Consider the following 17,520-nt stretch of genomic DNA (forward strand, 5'->3'; position numbering starts at 1 on the left):
GTAATTTGAACTAATTTATCCATATTTATTCTAGGATTTTTTTTTTAGAGATGAATCTGTGCGAAACATAAATTTTTAAGAGTTTATTTTTACATTATTTTTTTTATGTTCTGGCATTAAACAATTACAAGGAATTGAACTTAAGTTTTGTTTATATTTCAGTGTTCTCCTTCTATCATTTTATTTGATTACAAATTTTTTGGTGCCGGAATTGATCACGAAGTATTTTGGATTCGATGAAACAAATAAAGATGAAGAGGAAGACGAAGATAATGACTAATAAAGAAATCACAAATTAAGAAATATATGACTATTATCAATGTTCATTCTTTTGTATTTTTTAGTTTATATTCGATGATTAATTAGTGTCATATATCATTGTTAATTATTAAGCCTTGACGATGGAAATACTAATATGTCAAAAACTTAAAAAGAAAACTAATGACTTGCTCAATGAAGAGGTAGGTATCCGAATGAATTAGCCTTGTTAAGATCTATCCCTACTTCAATTATTTGGCAACGAAATTAAGTAACCTAATATTAATAATAAAAAATATAGTTTTAATAATAACATTATAATACTCATTTCATAATTCAAATACAAACGATAAGTTTCATGAACGAACTTATTACAATGCTTGTAACAGAACAAGATAAGACACATAACTAAGAAATACATGCAAATTCCACAAGCTAGGCTTTGCTGCTCCATAATCCATGGTGTATTATTGAGAATATAGCTAGATACCATCATAATATTAAATATATGCCATAGACATATATATTGACTATAGTTCATATATAGTTCATTATTTGAATTAATTCAGTGGCTTCTTACCAACTTCTTCATAACCATTTTTAACACCGTCCTCATCTGTGGTGCTACTCCCATAATCAAATTTTGAAGGTCTAATCGTTTTGCGATGCTTAATTTTATTTCCATCCAAGTCGTAGTAGTTATTCATCATCATTTCTACAATTTTTTTTTTTATGATCAAAGTTAAAGTTAAAAAGCTCAAATATAGACATGTAACGAAATTGTTGCCACATAAATGAGTTTAATTTAAATCAAATAACATTTTTATACGGTTATTTAACTATATTCTCCATTTATATGAAATTTATAGTTAAAAATTATTACCAACAATTATTTCGAAAGGATGAAATTTTCAAAAAAAAAAAAAATACTCTTGTTAGTCCCGATTTTTATTTTTATGGAACTAATTAGACTTTGTGCTAAAAAAAATTGACATAGAGACTAATCAGTCCCATAAAAATAAAGACCAGGAGTCGATAATAGCAAAAAATATCATAAGTCAAAAAAAAAAAACCAAAAAAGGTATTTTTTTTTAGAATCTAGTTGTCTTTTGAGATAATTGTAGGGATGACAATACCATCCAAATCCGCGAGTACCTATCCCACCCCTACCCGCTTCAGGCGGGTTCTTGGGAAGGATGGAGCGGGTCGGGTTTAAGTAATATCCACCCCTAGATAATTATCTTACCTGAATTTTGCGAATTTAAAGATTGAGGATGAACTGATTCAATGGAATATCTTCTGTAACGCCGATGATTATAATCACTTTGGTGACGACTATAATCATCATCATCATCTGAACCGTCATCATAATCACTGCCCCCGCGGCGGCCGCCTCTCGGATAATTATTATACCTCCCCGAACCACCACGGCCACCATAACGCCCATAACGATGACCACTGTTATATTCGCCGGAACTGAAGTCCTCATCATCAAACTCCTCATTGGGCTCAGGCCCAATAGTAATACCCCATTGCCCATTTGGTTTGTAACCCACAGATGAATCACTTGTCTCTTTTAACGGATCACTTTTCTCATCATTCATGTCCCCTAAATAGCAAACAACAAAAAAAAAGTTTCTTAAAAGATACATACATTATATTATATATACTTAAAAAAAATAGAAACTAAATTAGTCGTAATATATATTTATTTATATTATTTTATATATTTAACAAAACAATTAACAATGAAATAATAAATCTCATCAGAATGTAATAATTAAATTTGACATAATAAAATAATAAATTTTTCTTACAAAAGTATAATAAAAAATGGGTAATTAAAGTATACTTTTTGTCCTTGAAGTTTGGCAAAAGTTTTAAAAATATCCATAAGTTTTATTTTATTTTAATTTTGTCCCAAAAATTTTTTATTTGTATCAAATATACTCTCGACGGCTAAATTTTTAAAAAATTTAATACTAATCTAATAATAATACATGAAAATTATGTTTGATTTGCTTGTGTTGAGGGTTATTCTTATGAAATTGTTATTGTATTGGTCTTAAATTTTTTGAAAAATTATCTGTTAGGGATATATTTGATGTAAATCGAAAACTTCTGAAACAAAATTGATACAAAATAAAACTTAGGGGTATTTTTAAAATTTTTGTCAAACTTTAAGAACAAAAAATATACTTTACCTTAAAAAAATTATAAATACTATATATGTATTCATATTTTTTTTGTATACGTAATATATATATTTTGTTTTTTATAATATTTTTTAATTCAACATACCAACACTAATTTGTTACAGATTTAAATAATGAATTACTATATACATAAAGTAAAATTCGAATCCGATACTTGACTAATAAGCTAACAACTGCATCAACCAACTTTGGTTATATGTAATATATTTGATTATACTTACAATAATGCAAATTCAAATTGTTTCATGGTTGTGTAAATCTTGAAAGTTATTTTAGTTAACGATAAAATAGTAAAATCCACTGCTACACAGAATAACAACTTACAAGCTAAGCCATAAACCCTAGATTATTTTGACATTAAAGGTGAAATCACCGATATACATAAAAATCATACTCTTTGTATTTGTTTGGATAAAAGAATTAATGAGAAATTTTACCGTGAAGTAATTCATGGGTCAAGACATGAGAAGATAGAACAAAAGCGAAAAGAAGAACAAAGGAAATATATGTCTTCAAGCTAGTCATCATAGGAGTAATTCTGATATTGGTAAAGCAATTGAAAAAAAAAAAGAAAAAGAAAAAGAGAGAATGGTACTACTTAGAATAGAGAGAATGAATGATATGATATATTTTCAGGTTTATATATAGGTTGAGAAAGCATAAAACCATATTCAATAACAATGTACAATCGATCAAATTTAAATGGTTAGCCACATGGCTAGTATAGAAAGCCAAGAGTCATGCATAATATTGTAGAAAAAATATTATACTACTATTTTACATAGAAATTAAGATAATTTTGTGGGGTTATTATTTATTTACAATTATTTATAATTCTCATTATAACAAACTACATATTTGGTAAGATAATTCATAATTGTTATGTTATTTCAAAAGTTGATGTTCTTTGGACAAAACGTTTAGTTAAATCAATTGTTTTATTTGTCTATTTTATAGTTAATTATTTTGATTTAATTAAAGGGAATCTTTGCCTTATATAGTAATTATAATTATTATAATGGTAATCAAGGACCCCAATTCAAACATGCATATGGTCACTTTGTCATATATTAAAATATAATATATATATATATATATACATATTAAAATTTTATAAAATTATACATATATTTATACACAAAATATATAATGATTTATTTTTAATATACACATTGAAGTCACAAAAAAAATATACATTGAAATTGGAATAATTTTTAACCAAGAGTCAAGTATATATTACTTTTTACAAATTTGCTATCTTTCTTCAAATATCTCCTTAGAAATTATTTTGTCTCACTATCTACGAATAATAATAATAATAATAATTAAAGAGTAGCATTTATTCACTTATTATTATTTTTTTATTTCTCACGGTATTTCCCGATCCGATAGACTAAAGACTAATCCATCGCAGTATTGAATTTCATTTAAGAGTTTGTCGCTGGCCAATGAGTTGCTATATATACAATGCAGGATTCGAACCTCCAGCACTTACTTAAACTCACTAGTGAACTAATCACTAGACGAACCCAATTTGGTTATTTATTCACTTGTTATTTAGCAAATCAAACATCGATAAGTAATTTTCTTTCTAGAAATAATTCACTTAAGAAGCTTTTTAAAATTTAAATTTGTGTATGAGACGATTACTTTGTTTTGAGTTTTGGAGGGGGGAGAGAGAGAGTAAAAGCAAATAATAATAATAATAATAATAATAATAATAATAATAATAATGATAATAATTTAAAAAAGAGAGTCTAATATATAAACATTTTTCGTTAATGTGGAGATCAAAAAATGGTTGCAGCTAAATAATAATAATAATTTTATGATTAGCTTATTAGCCCGTTTAAGCAAGTGTCGGGGGTTTGAATTCAGAGATTTTACAAAGGGTAAAATTGGAATTAATTAATTAAAATGAAAGTATTTTAGGTATAAAATGTTATTAAAGTTTCAGTTTCCATCTCTAAAAATTTTAGTCCCTGTATCCCCACTTTTTGAAAGTACTGAAAATACTGACATAAACAGAAATTTTAGTACCAATCTCTAAACCAACAAACATAATATTGAGTCTTAGTCTTCCTATCTCTGTCTCAATACCTCAAAACAAACATGGTATGATACTATGATGGTAACACTTAAACCGGGAAGCAAGCAAGTTGAATCCTGCAAGAACATAGTCTATTAATGAATTATAATGATCTAGTTCTTTGAATTTGTAACTTAAACATTTGAAATTGATAATTAAATATATAGTAATTTTTTAAAAGATGTTGAGGGATGGAGAACTGGAGAAAGGTTAAAGTAACACTTAGCATTATTTGCTATCGAATATGAATACCCAAAAAATGATGTTGGTTATCCTAAATATTTAAATAAGCACAGTGAAGACCAGAAAGTTGACGATATAAATGCAATATAACAATAAACCATGCATGATGAAAAAAAAAAAAATATTATTCTGATAAAAAACTAAGATGCCAGAAGCTTCATATTGATGAAACATGTAGAAGGCATTCATATTAAGTTGCTAAAAAGTTCAACAGTAAAGTATTTGGAGAAGAACAAAGAAAATTTACATTTATCTGCTATAGAATGTGAGAACCAAAAATGGTGTTGTACCATGCTTATCCTAAGTAAGTGCCGGCGCAGCGAAGCTGTTATTTGTGTCGAGAGACGAAGATTTGATAGCAGGCGATTGGCATCCAGATGGAGGACTATGTAACTTCTTTGAAAACAGCAATGACTTGCCTTCAAAGAAACTTGAGAAAGATTGTTTTGGCTTTTCCTCAGAATTCATCTGATCTTTGGTTACAGGACTCCTCAACAGTTTATCTTTGCCATTAAAAATAAGCCTAATCCTCGCAAGACGGCTCTTTGGTTCATCTACAGCTGATTCTTCTGGCTGCTTCATCATTTTCAATGCTTCCTCAGGATTCAGTAACATTGTCTCCACTGTTTGATACACCTACATAGGGATATGATTGATACATTCTTGAGACAAATATAGATATCATATAGTTGCAGATAAAAACTACCATCATGCACTCAGATTCATAACCTTATATAGTGAATGAATTAGACTATAAGCTCTGCTTCAATTCAGTTTTGATTTCCTGCTGTAGGAAAATGCGAAACAAAGAAATGAAAACAAAAAATGCAACTTTATTGTTTTCACTTTTTCTCTTCGCAAAATCTTGAAAATAGAAAATAAAGAAAATGAAAAAAGAAATCAAACAGGCTGATCAGACCCATAGTTGGATACATTACAAAGCAAGGGTGTTTTCTGCTGGGTTACATATTGTCATATTGACCATTTCATTTTTGTTCCTTCAATAAATCACTACTTGAGATTCCTCAGGAGGTTTTGAGGTGCTAGTTTAATGATAATTAGTCACTTATTCTAAAAGTACCCACCTGGACAAGGTCATCAATGTGCTCACTCAATTTGCTGCTTTGACATGTGGAAACTATGTACTCCTTGCACTCATAGAATAACTTTGAGAAGTCTCCATTACTGGATAGCATAGGTTCTGCATTCGCAATGCCTAAACCAAGCTGTATAAGCAGATAAAGATTAGACATATGTCTTTTAAAAAGAGTTGAGAAATATTAGAAAGGCAACAAGTGGTATAACTGTTGATGAATAAAGAATAAGTAAGCTATTAGAGAAATCTAGACAACTTATAGAAAGAAGAGAGAACAAGCAGAACCTCAATCAAGAAGAGTGCATATTGTGATTCATAATTTGAGCAATATTTTGGCCAATACACACTATTTTCTTTTAAAGGATATGAAATAATCAAACATAAGAGTACACCTGTGCTACCTGAAGTTTTGTCAACAACCACCATAGATAACCCGAAAACCTATATTAGAGTTCAACACAGGCTCTATGGATATACTCAATAATTTCTTTCCTATGATCTACATTATAGTCAAAATATTCAGCTCTAAACACTTCGTGCATTCCAGTCTACTACATCAAATATAACAACTAACAAGGATATATGCTGAGACTTGAGCATGGCAAATTCATCAGGGATGTGATGACAGATGCCTCAAAATTATACCAGAGAAACATAACAGTTGAGATAATAATAATTAAAACATAGAATAGAACTTACTAGAGAAACAAATAGCTGTCTAAAAAACTCAGAAGTATGGATCTTTTCAAATGCATTGAGGATGCCCTCCCTGCAGCAAAATGTAAAAGGACATTCAAGTGATTGGATTTAAGTGGAAAATATAAACCCAAAAACTATTATTTGGACTTACACCGCCAATTCTTCGTCAAAGAGGGGTGCCTGCTTGACAGCTGGGACTGGTTTGGATGTTTCCCATAATTCACGCCACAAATTACCTGTCATCAACAAAGTAATGGAATTCAGAGAAGTTTTCTGATATCAAGAGAACACAAGTGCCCATCTTTTCTCCAATTTTCATGAATTTGTTTCTCCAGACATTTTTAATTTAGGCATTCAGTTTAGAAAAAGGCATTTAATTTAGGGATCATATATCTTATAACAATGCCATAAAGGTTGAGACTAAGATGTCAACATTCTCAACTCGATGGTTTTCTCAAGGAAGGTAGATATCTGAATGAAACCTTAATATCTATGCTAACATCATTGGGCCAGCAACGAATTTATTAATTAATATTTTGTTTTTGAAAACAAGTTCTGCGGTTCTGCCATCAGACATTTTAAATCCAAAACAGAACAGCTTACTATTATAGTTCAACCATCCATCTACGCCATACAGTATGGATTCTGCATATCTTCCTCACAAGGCATCAAAGTATGTCCTCCACGGAAATTAGATCCATAATGAATATATAAATGATGATAAAATTTATAAGAATCCGGGAAAAGGTTCCCCATAATTGGTGTCCGGATACAGTGAACAAGATATTTTTGTGCCAAGCATAGTATTAAACAAATTTATCAAGTGATGATTTTATGTCGGTATAGACAAAGACCAAGCAACCACATTTCAGCTGATTTTAAGTAGCAATATACAATGTAAAGGATCATTAGTACACCTTCTTTTTGCATTCGTCGACTTAGGCAACCTCTGCCATCAAGTGATTCACCAGCGTCAAAAACATCACTATCCTCAGCAGTTGCCTTAGTTTGTGTCCAGTCCGGAGGAGAGTACCACCTTACAAAATCCTCCAAAATACATCCAGGATTTGCAGCCTAAAATGTGGTAACCAACAGAAGAAATGTTGATAAGTACATTAAGAACATTCAGAGTAGTCAGAAGCATGCAGAATAATTTAAAGTTCCCTTCAAGGGAGAGCTTGACCTTGAAAGCCTGCATGTCGGAGAGGAGTTGAGAACACCCAACACCAACACTGAACATAAATGGTAAGGAAAATTATCAAGAAATGTGAACTATCTCTCATTTCCATGACATACACATGCACATAATTCACACATAAATGAAATGAGAAAATGGATTCATAATTTACTGAAGCTGAATATCATACAAATCTATCTGATTTAGGGAACATACCTCCCTGTCCGCAGTACAAACTCCTCTGTTTCTCTGATTAGATCTTCTGTAAGCAAAGGCCCTTCCTACATTAAAGAAAGTTCTTGAGTAAGTTTGAGTATTAATCATATTATATAGCACAAATGAAAAATCTATCAAACCTGGGTAGCAGGACAGTAAACAGGCTCGCCTGTTTCCAACAATGTCAGATCTCTAGCTGGTCGAACTGCACCAAGTCGCAGAACAAGATCGCCAGTGTTAACTCTAGCATATAGAACAGGACTTGAGGGACTTCTGACTTCAGAATTGATTGGTTCTTTTATGTTTGAACTAGCTTCCATCATCATAGAATCCAGAGTCTCAGTGGCAATAACACGGAGCCTTCTCCGAGAGATGCAACAGTTAATTACTTGAAGTTGTTGATACAGAAGACATGCCTTCAGGTATGGAATATCATCCGGAGGCACTCCAGGTAAATATTGATCCTCAGACCAATGTTTTCTGAGCTGCATTAGTAAGAAGATGAAACCAAAATATTATATTTTCAGCTGGTAATTAAGAAACAAAATAAAGCAGTGGCAATACTGAATATTACTTCAGTTCTAGTTAGAAGTTTGAAACCAGAAGTGCTTCAAAGATTTCTTTCTTTTCTCAAGGACAAGTAGATCTCAATTTATCCTAAGAGAGAATAAAGATATAGTTCTACCAATGATGATGCATTTTATTAAAAAGATATTCACTTTATAACTAACAGTTACTTAAGATAATAGATGATAACTTATATATGTTAAATGTATTGGGTTGGGTTGATAACAAAGGGTTAATGATATCAAAATGAGTTAAACATACTTCAGCAACAACCCTGAACCAGAAAAGAACCATTTTTCGAACGGACTTGAAGTTTCCAATGATTTCAGCTAGCTTAACAACAAAGCTTTCAGGAGGAGCACCATGAATGTCTCCCCACAAAGATGTTATGGAAGTTTCCCCTGGATTGGAGTCAATCTTTCGACTGAGAAAATCTCCCTCTGTGGATATATTGCAAATATTATATTGAGAGTAAAAGACCATCACTGAACAATGAGTAAAAGAGAAAAATGTTGTAAGTTTAGTAATGCAACATACCCTGATCAAACAGAGCTTTAATCAAATTCACAACTCTCTCATCGCCACTAAACTCAGAGGTAAGTTTGTCTTCCTTTTCCCGCATCACTAAAGCCTTCACTGCTGAGAAACTCAAGGCTGGTGAACTTACTGGCGAAGCTGTAAAATCTTTCAATGACTTTGTTGTGCTTCCAGCCCTATTAAAATGTTCACAAAAATTTTAATGAAGAGGCTAGTCATATCGTTAAGCTGAAAATCTTTGTCATGATAGAAATGATAATCTTGTTATATTGAAAAAGAAAATTGCAGTGAACAATTGAGAGTGCCAACTTTGAGCAATAGGATGCAGCAATCATTGGTCTTTGAGCATCTCCTGGGAAGACTCAGGAAAAAAGGGGCAATAAAAAGGTAAAAGAATTGCAGCAAGTAAGTACAACTTACTCAAAAGCTATAGCCAGTTGCTTCAGCACAGATGACTTAGGAATTGGATCTTTTGTATCAGAAGTTAAGCTTTCAACCAAGGGAATTGCTTCTGCAGCCTATGTAAAAAATTCCAGTCATATATTATAAAAGAAATCAATGTGTAATTAAATTGGAAATGTCAAAGAGACCTCAGTTGTGTCCTTAAACATATGATTCATAATAAATAAGTAAACATTACTAACTCATGACAACCACATCATGCATTCTGGATTATATTATATTTTATTTTTTTAAATTACTTTTTCACCTTGGCCTCAAGATCATTCTTCATATTCAGGATGTACAAATTTTCATCATAAAATGGAATTGCCATGTTTGCATCCCCAACTTTATCTTCAAATTCTTTTCTCCCAATTCGAATATTCTTGAATCTCTCTTTCCAATCCTTCTTCCTTCCTATATGAGGTGATTCCCTCCCCTTTATATTATTCAACTCACTGCAAAGCTGCTGCACCATGCCAATACAAAATTCAACATTTTCCAATTTTCTCTGAATAATAATGATCAAACTCAAATATACAACAAAAGTAAAAAAAAAAAAAAGTTTGTATAGTACTAGTTCAAAACTTCAAATTACATGATAATGATAATGATAATAAACTAATTCCAGAAAGCAGAACAATAAACAGTGTAATGGCGATTCACCTTTTGAGGAGATTCAATTTCAAATTCCAGATTCTTAGTGAAGCTGTTCTCTTGATCTTCTCCTATAAACAAATTGAGTCAATGCAATTCTCTTAATTTTCTATTCTCTTACACAAAAATAGGTAAAAATCTGAAAAATAAAAATAATAGTAAATGAAATTAAAAATAGCGGAAAAGAAAATTAAGACAAAAGAAAGATTTGCTAAAATTGTGTGTGGCGAGAGAAGAACTAACCTTGATCGAATTTGAAGTCGCTGAGAATCCGCTCCGCTTTTGCAGCTGCGGAATGAAACGCCATTCTCGCTCTATACACAAAGGTTGGTGGTGCCTCCATTATCGTATATTATCACGCGCCGAAGGTGCGCACGTTAGCCTCACGCTCCTTCTCAATTGCTACTGAACCAGCCATATATATATAGCTAGAAGAAGAAGAAGAAGAAGAAGAAGATGGCCGGCGTTAAATTCGTTTCTTCAAATTCGCGCCGGTTCTGTCACTTTCTTTCTCTGCATCACTATCCATAACTCCCATGCACTTTGATGTTACGTTAATTAATTAATTAATTACGTTAATTAAGTTAATTACTTTATGACAAGGTTGTAGTCACGTATATCAACGGAGTTGACTTATGGATTTAATTTTAGTTTGACCTCTTTTGAATATAATATACTTTTATTTATAATTATTAGACTCAAATAAATCCAAAATATCTTGTAGTATCAGGATTCGAACCAGCTCGTGTAGTGTGCTTCCAAGTGGAGCAGCTTGTTGGAAAAGATGATAATTACGATGCAAGTAAAATAAGGAGATTATTTGCACCACCATACAATAAAAACAAAAATTATAAGTACATTTTATTAAACGCAAATTAATCAAACTTTTAATGTAACAATATCCACAAGACTCAAATCTTCTCCCGACTAAGCTAATTTTTTTTTTTATATGACAGAGAATTTTGTGGAATGCTAAACACTGATTTTGGAGTAATTTTCTAAAATATGAAATTAAAAAAATTATTTGGGACGAATTTACTTTATTTTAATAAATTTTTAGGGGGTAAATTTTATTTTATCTTTTTATTTTAGAATTTGCATGAGATGCTTTTGTTAGTCTTTTTTAATTCATAAATATAAGGGGGTTTTTGTATAAATTGTCATCGCATAAAAAACATTAAAATCCAAATTATCATTACATAAATAGTGTCCTTTATTCTTTGACAAAAAAAAAGAGTGTCCTTTATTTATAATTCGTCTAGTAAATTATTAGTACAATGATATTTGAGAAAATTACCAAATACTACCATTCATTTGTAATACACTGATCTGAGTGTATAGAGAGATTGGCATGTTTCATTTCCAAACAAGTTGATGAGGGTATTTAGGATGGTGTGGCTGTTTCTAGAGGGAAATTTAGAGTTTCTCACTTGATGTTTGCAGATGACCTCCTCTTTTTTTGTAAAGCGAAGAAAAATCAAGTTCAGAATGTTGTGCACATTTTGGAGTTGTTCTGTAAAGCTTCAAGTATGAAGGTTAACATTGAAAAATCTAAAGCTATTTATTCTATAAATATCTTTAATAGAAGGAAAGAAATGTTGTTTGGTGTTTTTCATATTCCTTTTACTAGTGACATAAGCAAATACTTGGGGGTGAACCTTAATCATCCTCGAGCTGCTAGATCTATTTTTTCGGACTCTTTAGAGAAGATCAAGAATAAGCTGGCTAGTTGGAAAGGTCGGCTCCTTAACAGAGCAGGCAGGCTTTGCTTAATTAAATCAGTTGCTTCTTCTCTTCCTATTTATCATATGCAAGTGACTCTTTTTCCTACTTCGGTTTGTCAAAAGATTGATCTGTGCTTAGACAATTCTTGTGGAAGGGAAAAGTGGGAGAGCGTTGCTTAAATTTGGTCAAGTGGAGCAAAGTTGTCACTCCAAGAAAATATGGAGGCTTGGGAATTAGAGATACCCAATGTGTAAATTTTGCTTTACTCGGAAAGCTTGCTTGGCAATTATTGCATAATAAAGATAAGCTTTGGGTAAGAATTATGTTGGCAAAATATTTATCTGGGAGTTCTTGCTTTTCACCCAATTTTTCTAATAATGTTTCAAGCACTTGGCGAGCGATTTATAAGACAATAGAAAAGTTTCGTAATGGTTTTGATTGATGTACAGGCAGGATGTCTCAATCATTTTGGTATCATGCTTGGCGACCATGTGGAACGCTAGCTCCTTTGGTTCCTTTTGTGCACATTTCTGATTCTCACTTGAAATTATAAGATGTCTGGCACCATGGGCATTAGCAGTGGGATATTCTTTGCACAATGATTCCGGAAGAAGTTAAACTTGATTTGATGCTCTTTGATCCTATCAAGCAAGCATGAGATAAAAACAAGTTGGTTTTGGACAAACTCAAATACTCTCACCTATTCGACTAAAAGCAGGTATGAATGGCTATTGAAAAAGAAATTTGGCTGGAACGATAATGAAAATTGGCTTTAGCTTTGGCGCTTGAGAATACCGAAGAAGATAAAGTGTCTGCTCTGACTTTACCTCAACAACGGAGTTTCCACAGTTAGTTACCGGTTTCAAAGAGGTCTTTCTACTTCTGATTTTTGTTAGAGATGTTATCTTGCTCTAGAGGATATTAACCACTGCTTTAGGACTTGCCAAAAAGCTAGTCAGATTTGGATTAGCTTAAATTTGGGAATGACCGCTGAGGACTCTAGTTTGGATTTTGTGTCTTGGATTCGTTCTAACCTCAACAAAAATGAGTTTCTCTTTGCAGTGGCCTTTTGGTGGATTTGGAGGGATAGGAACAATGACATCTTCCACCAAGATGATCCATGGAGTAAGGAGAAAATTGTTCACTTAGTTAAACATGCTGCTCGAGATTTATCTAATGTTGTTATCAACCAAAAACATATTATTCCTTCTTCTTTGAAATATAACTGGGAACCACCTCCAATGAATGTTTGTAAAGTGAACTGCGATGCAAGCGTTTTTGAAAATGAGCAATTAGCTGGCTTTGGATGTATTATTAGAGACAGCATGAGAATTTGGATAAAAGGTTGTTCTCTGTTGTGAGTTTCATGCTATTTGGAGAGGGCTTGTTATGGCTTGGGATTGCGAGTGCAAATAGGTCATATCTGAAACTGATAATCTTGATGCGTTTTTTCTTGTTTCGCGAGGCACAACCAGCATGATTAGGAATGACTCTGATCTGCTTGACAAAATTAAAGAGATGCTCCAGCGCAATTGGACGGTGGCATTTACGTTGGTCTCTCCTAATGTTTGTCTAACACAGTTGTATTTTTTTTTTTTGTAAAAATACCCTTAGTAAATTATTATAACATCAGTACTATATCTCTTATTTATTACAAGAATAACCCAATATTAATCATTTATCATCATATTCTTATTTTTTTATTGGGCCAGTTAAAATTATATTAATGACTAATTTAACAAAACACCAGAAAATTTGAAACCTCTTAGGGTTCATATGGAGCACGCACCTGATAATGGAGGCAGCAATGGTGGTTTCGACAGTGGCACAAGAGAAGTGTGACCACCGGTAAGTCCTCTCTATTGCATGAATATTCTATTTTATCACATAGTTTCTTCTTCCTTCCGTATTAATGGTTTCCTATTCATTTTTTCATAAATTTAAATCCGTTTATTGTACATAGTTGTCGATATTTTCTGTTTGGACATTGATGTTTTTTCTTCCTTTTGTTTTTTTAATCGATATTGAGTTTGATATCATAAGGGAAGTTGTTTTCTACATTTTCAACGCTTTCTTCTATTTTAATTATTTTAGAATTTAATAAGTTAAAAAAATATAGAACCAGAACAGTGCTATTATTTTCATGTTAGTGGTCTCTGCACTTTGATTTATTAGAATACTATTTGTTTTATGTTTTTCCGGTTACAAATAAAATTGCTAAATAGGATCTTGAAGTGAATGATAAAATGGAAGAAAGAGTATTCTTTGATGAGATGATAGAAGAGTTAGATGATACAGAGGAATTTCAAGGAATGTATCAAGATGAAATTGAGTAGGAAGCTGTGAATTCTGAGGATTTAGGGGAGCATGAATTTCAAGAAATGTTTGATGGGAACGATTTTTCACATGAGGTGGATTATATCGAATAGAAGATATTGAAAATATTGCCATGGTTAATTTTCTGAACAAAGGTGCTCATGAGATAGAATGCTTCATTTTCCTAATCTTCAGAGAGCATTTGATTTCTATAACCATTATGCGAAATCTGTTGGTTTTGGTGCTAGAAAAAGTAAGACTTGAAAAAATAGCAAAGGAGAATATGTGAAGCAATTGTTTGTGTGCTCTCATGAGGGATTTAGACCAGAGAAATATTATAATATGAAAAACAGAAAAAGGGAGCCAAAATCTGAGACTCGTTGTGGTTGTCTGGCTAGGTTTGTAGTTCGTTTTGTGGCTTACACTGGAAGATGGCATGTGGCTTTGTTTGTTGAATCACACAATCATGATGGCCTTGATCCTAGGTTAGTTGGTTTCCTTCCTACACATAGAAAAATGGCAGAAGCTGATGCTAGTCAAATGAACAACATGAAGGATGCAGGCATTAGCATACCCCATATATATGCTATGTTAGCTAATCAAGCAGGTGGTTATGAAAATGTTAATTATACCTTAAGGGATATGTATAATGAGATTGCTAGGCGAAGGCGTCATGTCCTGGGTGATGCTAGAGCGGCATTGCGATACCTCAAAAACCAGAAAGCTGAAGATACAAACCTCTATTATGAGCACATAGTTGATGCTAAAGGGGTATTGCGAGCTCTATTTTGGTGTGATGGAAGAAGCCAATTAGATTATGAAGTATTTGGAGATGTGCTTGCCTTTGATGCGACATACAAGAAGAACAAGTACTTGTGTCCGGTAGTAGTGTTTTCCGGTGTGAATCATCACAACCAAACAGTGGTATTTGGAAGTGCTCTAGTTACCGATGAGAGTAAGGAGGTCTACGTGTGGTTATTACAGCAACTATTGGCAGCCATGAAGGGAAAAGCACCTGTATCTGTGATTACAGATGGTGCTCCATCAATGAGATTTGTAATTGAGACAGTATTTCCAAATGCCCATCATAGATTATGTGCTTGGCACCTCATTCGGAACGCCACAAGTAATGTTGGAAACCTAAAATTTACATCTATGTTCAAAAAGTGCATGCTAGGAGATTATGAGATTAGTGTGTTTGAGCAGAAGTGGTTTGGAATGGTTGAGGAGTTTGGTGTAGCTGAAAAGAATTGGATTATTGACATGTACGATAAAAGGCATATATGGGCCACTGCACATATTCGAGGCAAGTTTTTTGTAGGATTTAGGACAACTTCTCGATGCGAAGGTTTGCACTCTATTATTGCAAAATATGTTAAATCTCAATACAATTTGGTTGATTTCATAAAGCCTTTTAAGCGGTGTCTTACCTACCTAAGATATAAGGAGGTTGAAGCTGACTATGTTTCCATATCTGGTCTTCCGGTACTTAAAACAGCATTAGAACCTCTAGAAAGGTCTGCATCAAATTTCTATACACGAGAGTTATTTTTTATATTTCGACCAATGCTTGTTAGGGCTGCAAGAATGAAGGTTGTGCAAGATGTGGCGTTTGATTCATTTGTACTTTATACAATATCTAAATATGGAAGTCTAAATAGTTCATGGGAGGTGTCTGTGGATAATAAAAGGACGAAGTTTAATTGTTCATGCTTAAGGATGGATTCTTTTGGAATTCTGTGTAAGCATATAGTTTGTGTGCTGGTGTTTCTTAACATCCTTGACAAGATGGTCGAAGAATGCCAAGACAAGCACTTTCGATTCAAGTGGCGTTACTTGGGAGTCTATAATATTGAGTCAATATGGATGCTTGATGGATTGGTGTCGGCAGCTGTCCTATGTCGCTAGTCGAAGGCAGGAGAGATTCCACCTTGTTCGAGATACTGTTATGAGCCTAATCGAAGATTTCAAGATTGAAGATGAACAAGAAAAGCAAGTTGGTGCGCAAGCTAATGATTCAGATGGTATTTTTCCTAAGAATCCACAAAGTTGTAGGTCTAAGTGTCGTCCAGGTGAGAAGATCAAACGAAAACCATAACGATGTAGTATTTGTCGCATGGAAGGGCACAATAAAAAATCTTGTCCATTGGCAAAGAACATTCAGCAGCAGACCAATGCAACTTCTTATGGCATAAATAGGAACCATGTTGAGGAAGGTTTAGATGCAGATGTAGAAATGGTAATATTTGGTTTAATGATTTGCGTACCACAACATATTAATTATATAATTTTCATTAATAAGAGTGGAGATTGATCAATATTTTATTTGATATTGCAGGGATTTTGGGCATCTGATCTTGAAGAAGATTATGAAGAACAAGAGTTTTGGGCAAGAGATTCTGATGCAAGTGCCGACATGGAACTTAGTGAAGAGTTCTCGATTTAGTATTATATAAATTATTATTATGTGATATTTGAATAAAACTTGAGTAATTGAACTTTGTGTATGAATTTTCATTATGAACTTGGTCTTATTTGCTTAATTGCTATGAAAAAAGTGAGATTTGAGACAAGATTGGTATATTTACAATAATGAGTACATTTTGAGTTATGGCTTACAAGAGACGGTTTTGTGATCTTGTAATTGTAAGATGTAGAACTCAGCAAGAAGAGTCTTATTATGATTAGTTAAAGCATGAAAGATTGTAAAAAAAGTGCAGTTGGGTTAATTATGAAGAAGGTTCAATACGGACATCACTCTCTGTTCTTCTTAACTTTTGTATGAATTTTATTGAGGAATATGTGCATGAAAGGCATCCTTTCTATGGCATGATAGTGTGGTTATGTATTTGTTGAGACATGTGTCTGACCGCTGGAATAAAAAAAATTATGTGTGAATCTTTAACTAATCATTTTTAATTTAGAATGGCAAAGAACACATGATGAATATAGGTGAGCATAACGTTACAACAAACTCACACACATGTTCCAACAAACTCCTAAAATAAAAATAGTAAAATATTATTGATCTTTATATTTATTACAAATATAATAATGTAACAAAGTTTTTCAGACCAGACAAACTTTCTCCTTTAAAATAATAATTCAACAAATAAATTATAAATGTCACTAATCTCGTTCACAATTGAAGATTAAAGCAAATTTTGAAAATAATAACTAAATATGCAAAAATGTTGCTCTCCATGCTGTTCACGCTAAAGCGTAGCCCAGAACTCATTGCTCTTCTTCTGAAACTCATATTTGTGGTCATTGAACATCCCCA

At 32.5% G+C, this 17,520-nt stretch overlaps 3 protein-coding genes across 4 annotated transcripts; 1 reads left to right on the forward strand and 2 right to left on the reverse strand.

Annotated features, from left to right (window-relative positions):
• Positions 1 to 398: 398 nt before the first annotated feature.
• On the reverse strand, positions 399 to 3,276 carry LOC107496382 (uncharacterized). The gene is made up of 3 exons (XM_016117633.3): positions 2,912 to 3,276; positions 1,505 to 1,867; positions 399 to 973 (listed from the first exon to the last, which is right to left on the reverse strand). Exons 1-3 carry the CDS (start codon positions 3,000 to 3,002, stop codon positions 819 to 821), a joined length of 609 nt encoding a protein of 202 aa, XP_015973119.1. The 5' UTR covers positions 3,003 to 3,276; the 3' UTR covers positions 399 to 818.
• Positions 3,277 to 4,991: 1,715 nt separating this feature from the next.
• LOC107496318 (uncharacterized) lies at positions 4,992 to 10,744 on the reverse strand. Of its 2 annotated transcripts, none has more exons than XM_016117547.3 (14): positions 10,440 to 10,744; positions 10,206 to 10,267; positions 9,808 to 10,005; positions 9,519 to 9,616; positions 9,099 to 9,274; positions 8,823 to 9,001; positions 8,135 to 8,479; positions 7,995 to 8,059; positions 7,785 to 7,833; positions 7,519 to 7,675; positions 6,753 to 6,837; positions 6,602 to 6,671; positions 5,892 to 6,032; positions 4,992 to 5,442 (listed from the first exon to the last, which is right to left on the reverse strand). In XM_016117547.3, exons 1-14 carry the CDS (start codon positions 10,537 to 10,539, stop codon positions 5,107 to 5,109), a joined length of 2,061 nt encoding a protein of 686 aa, XP_015973033.1. In that variant the 5' UTR covers positions 10,540 to 10,744; the 3' UTR covers positions 4,992 to 5,106. The 2 variants fall into 2 exon arrangements, 1 of the variants encoding a protein (XP_015973033.1); XR_008001525.1 differs by having other exon boundaries at positions 5,299 to 5,442; positions 5,892 to 6,022.
• A 2,972-nt stretch (positions 10,745 to 13,716) lies between these two features.
• On the forward strand, positions 13,717 to 16,683 carry LOC127740672 (protein FAR1-RELATED SEQUENCE 5-like). Its single transcript, XM_052252043.1, has 5 exons — positions 13,717 to 13,769; positions 14,636 to 15,722; positions 16,129 to 16,261; positions 16,361 to 16,476; positions 16,576 to 16,683. The coding sequence occupies exons 1-5, from the start codon at positions 13,717 to 13,719 to the stop codon at positions 16,681 to 16,683; spliced, it is 1,497 nt and encodes a 498-aa protein (XP_052108003.1).
• Positions 16,684 to 17,520: the final 837 nt, after the last annotated feature.

Source organism: Arachis duranensis, chromosome 7 (genome assembly GCF_000817695.3).
Source record: "Arachis duranensis cultivar V14167 chromosome 7, aradu.V14167.gnm2.J7QH, whole genome shotgun sequence".
NCBI lineage: Eukaryota > Viridiplantae > Streptophyta > Magnoliopsida > Fabales > Fabaceae > Arachis > Arachis duranensis.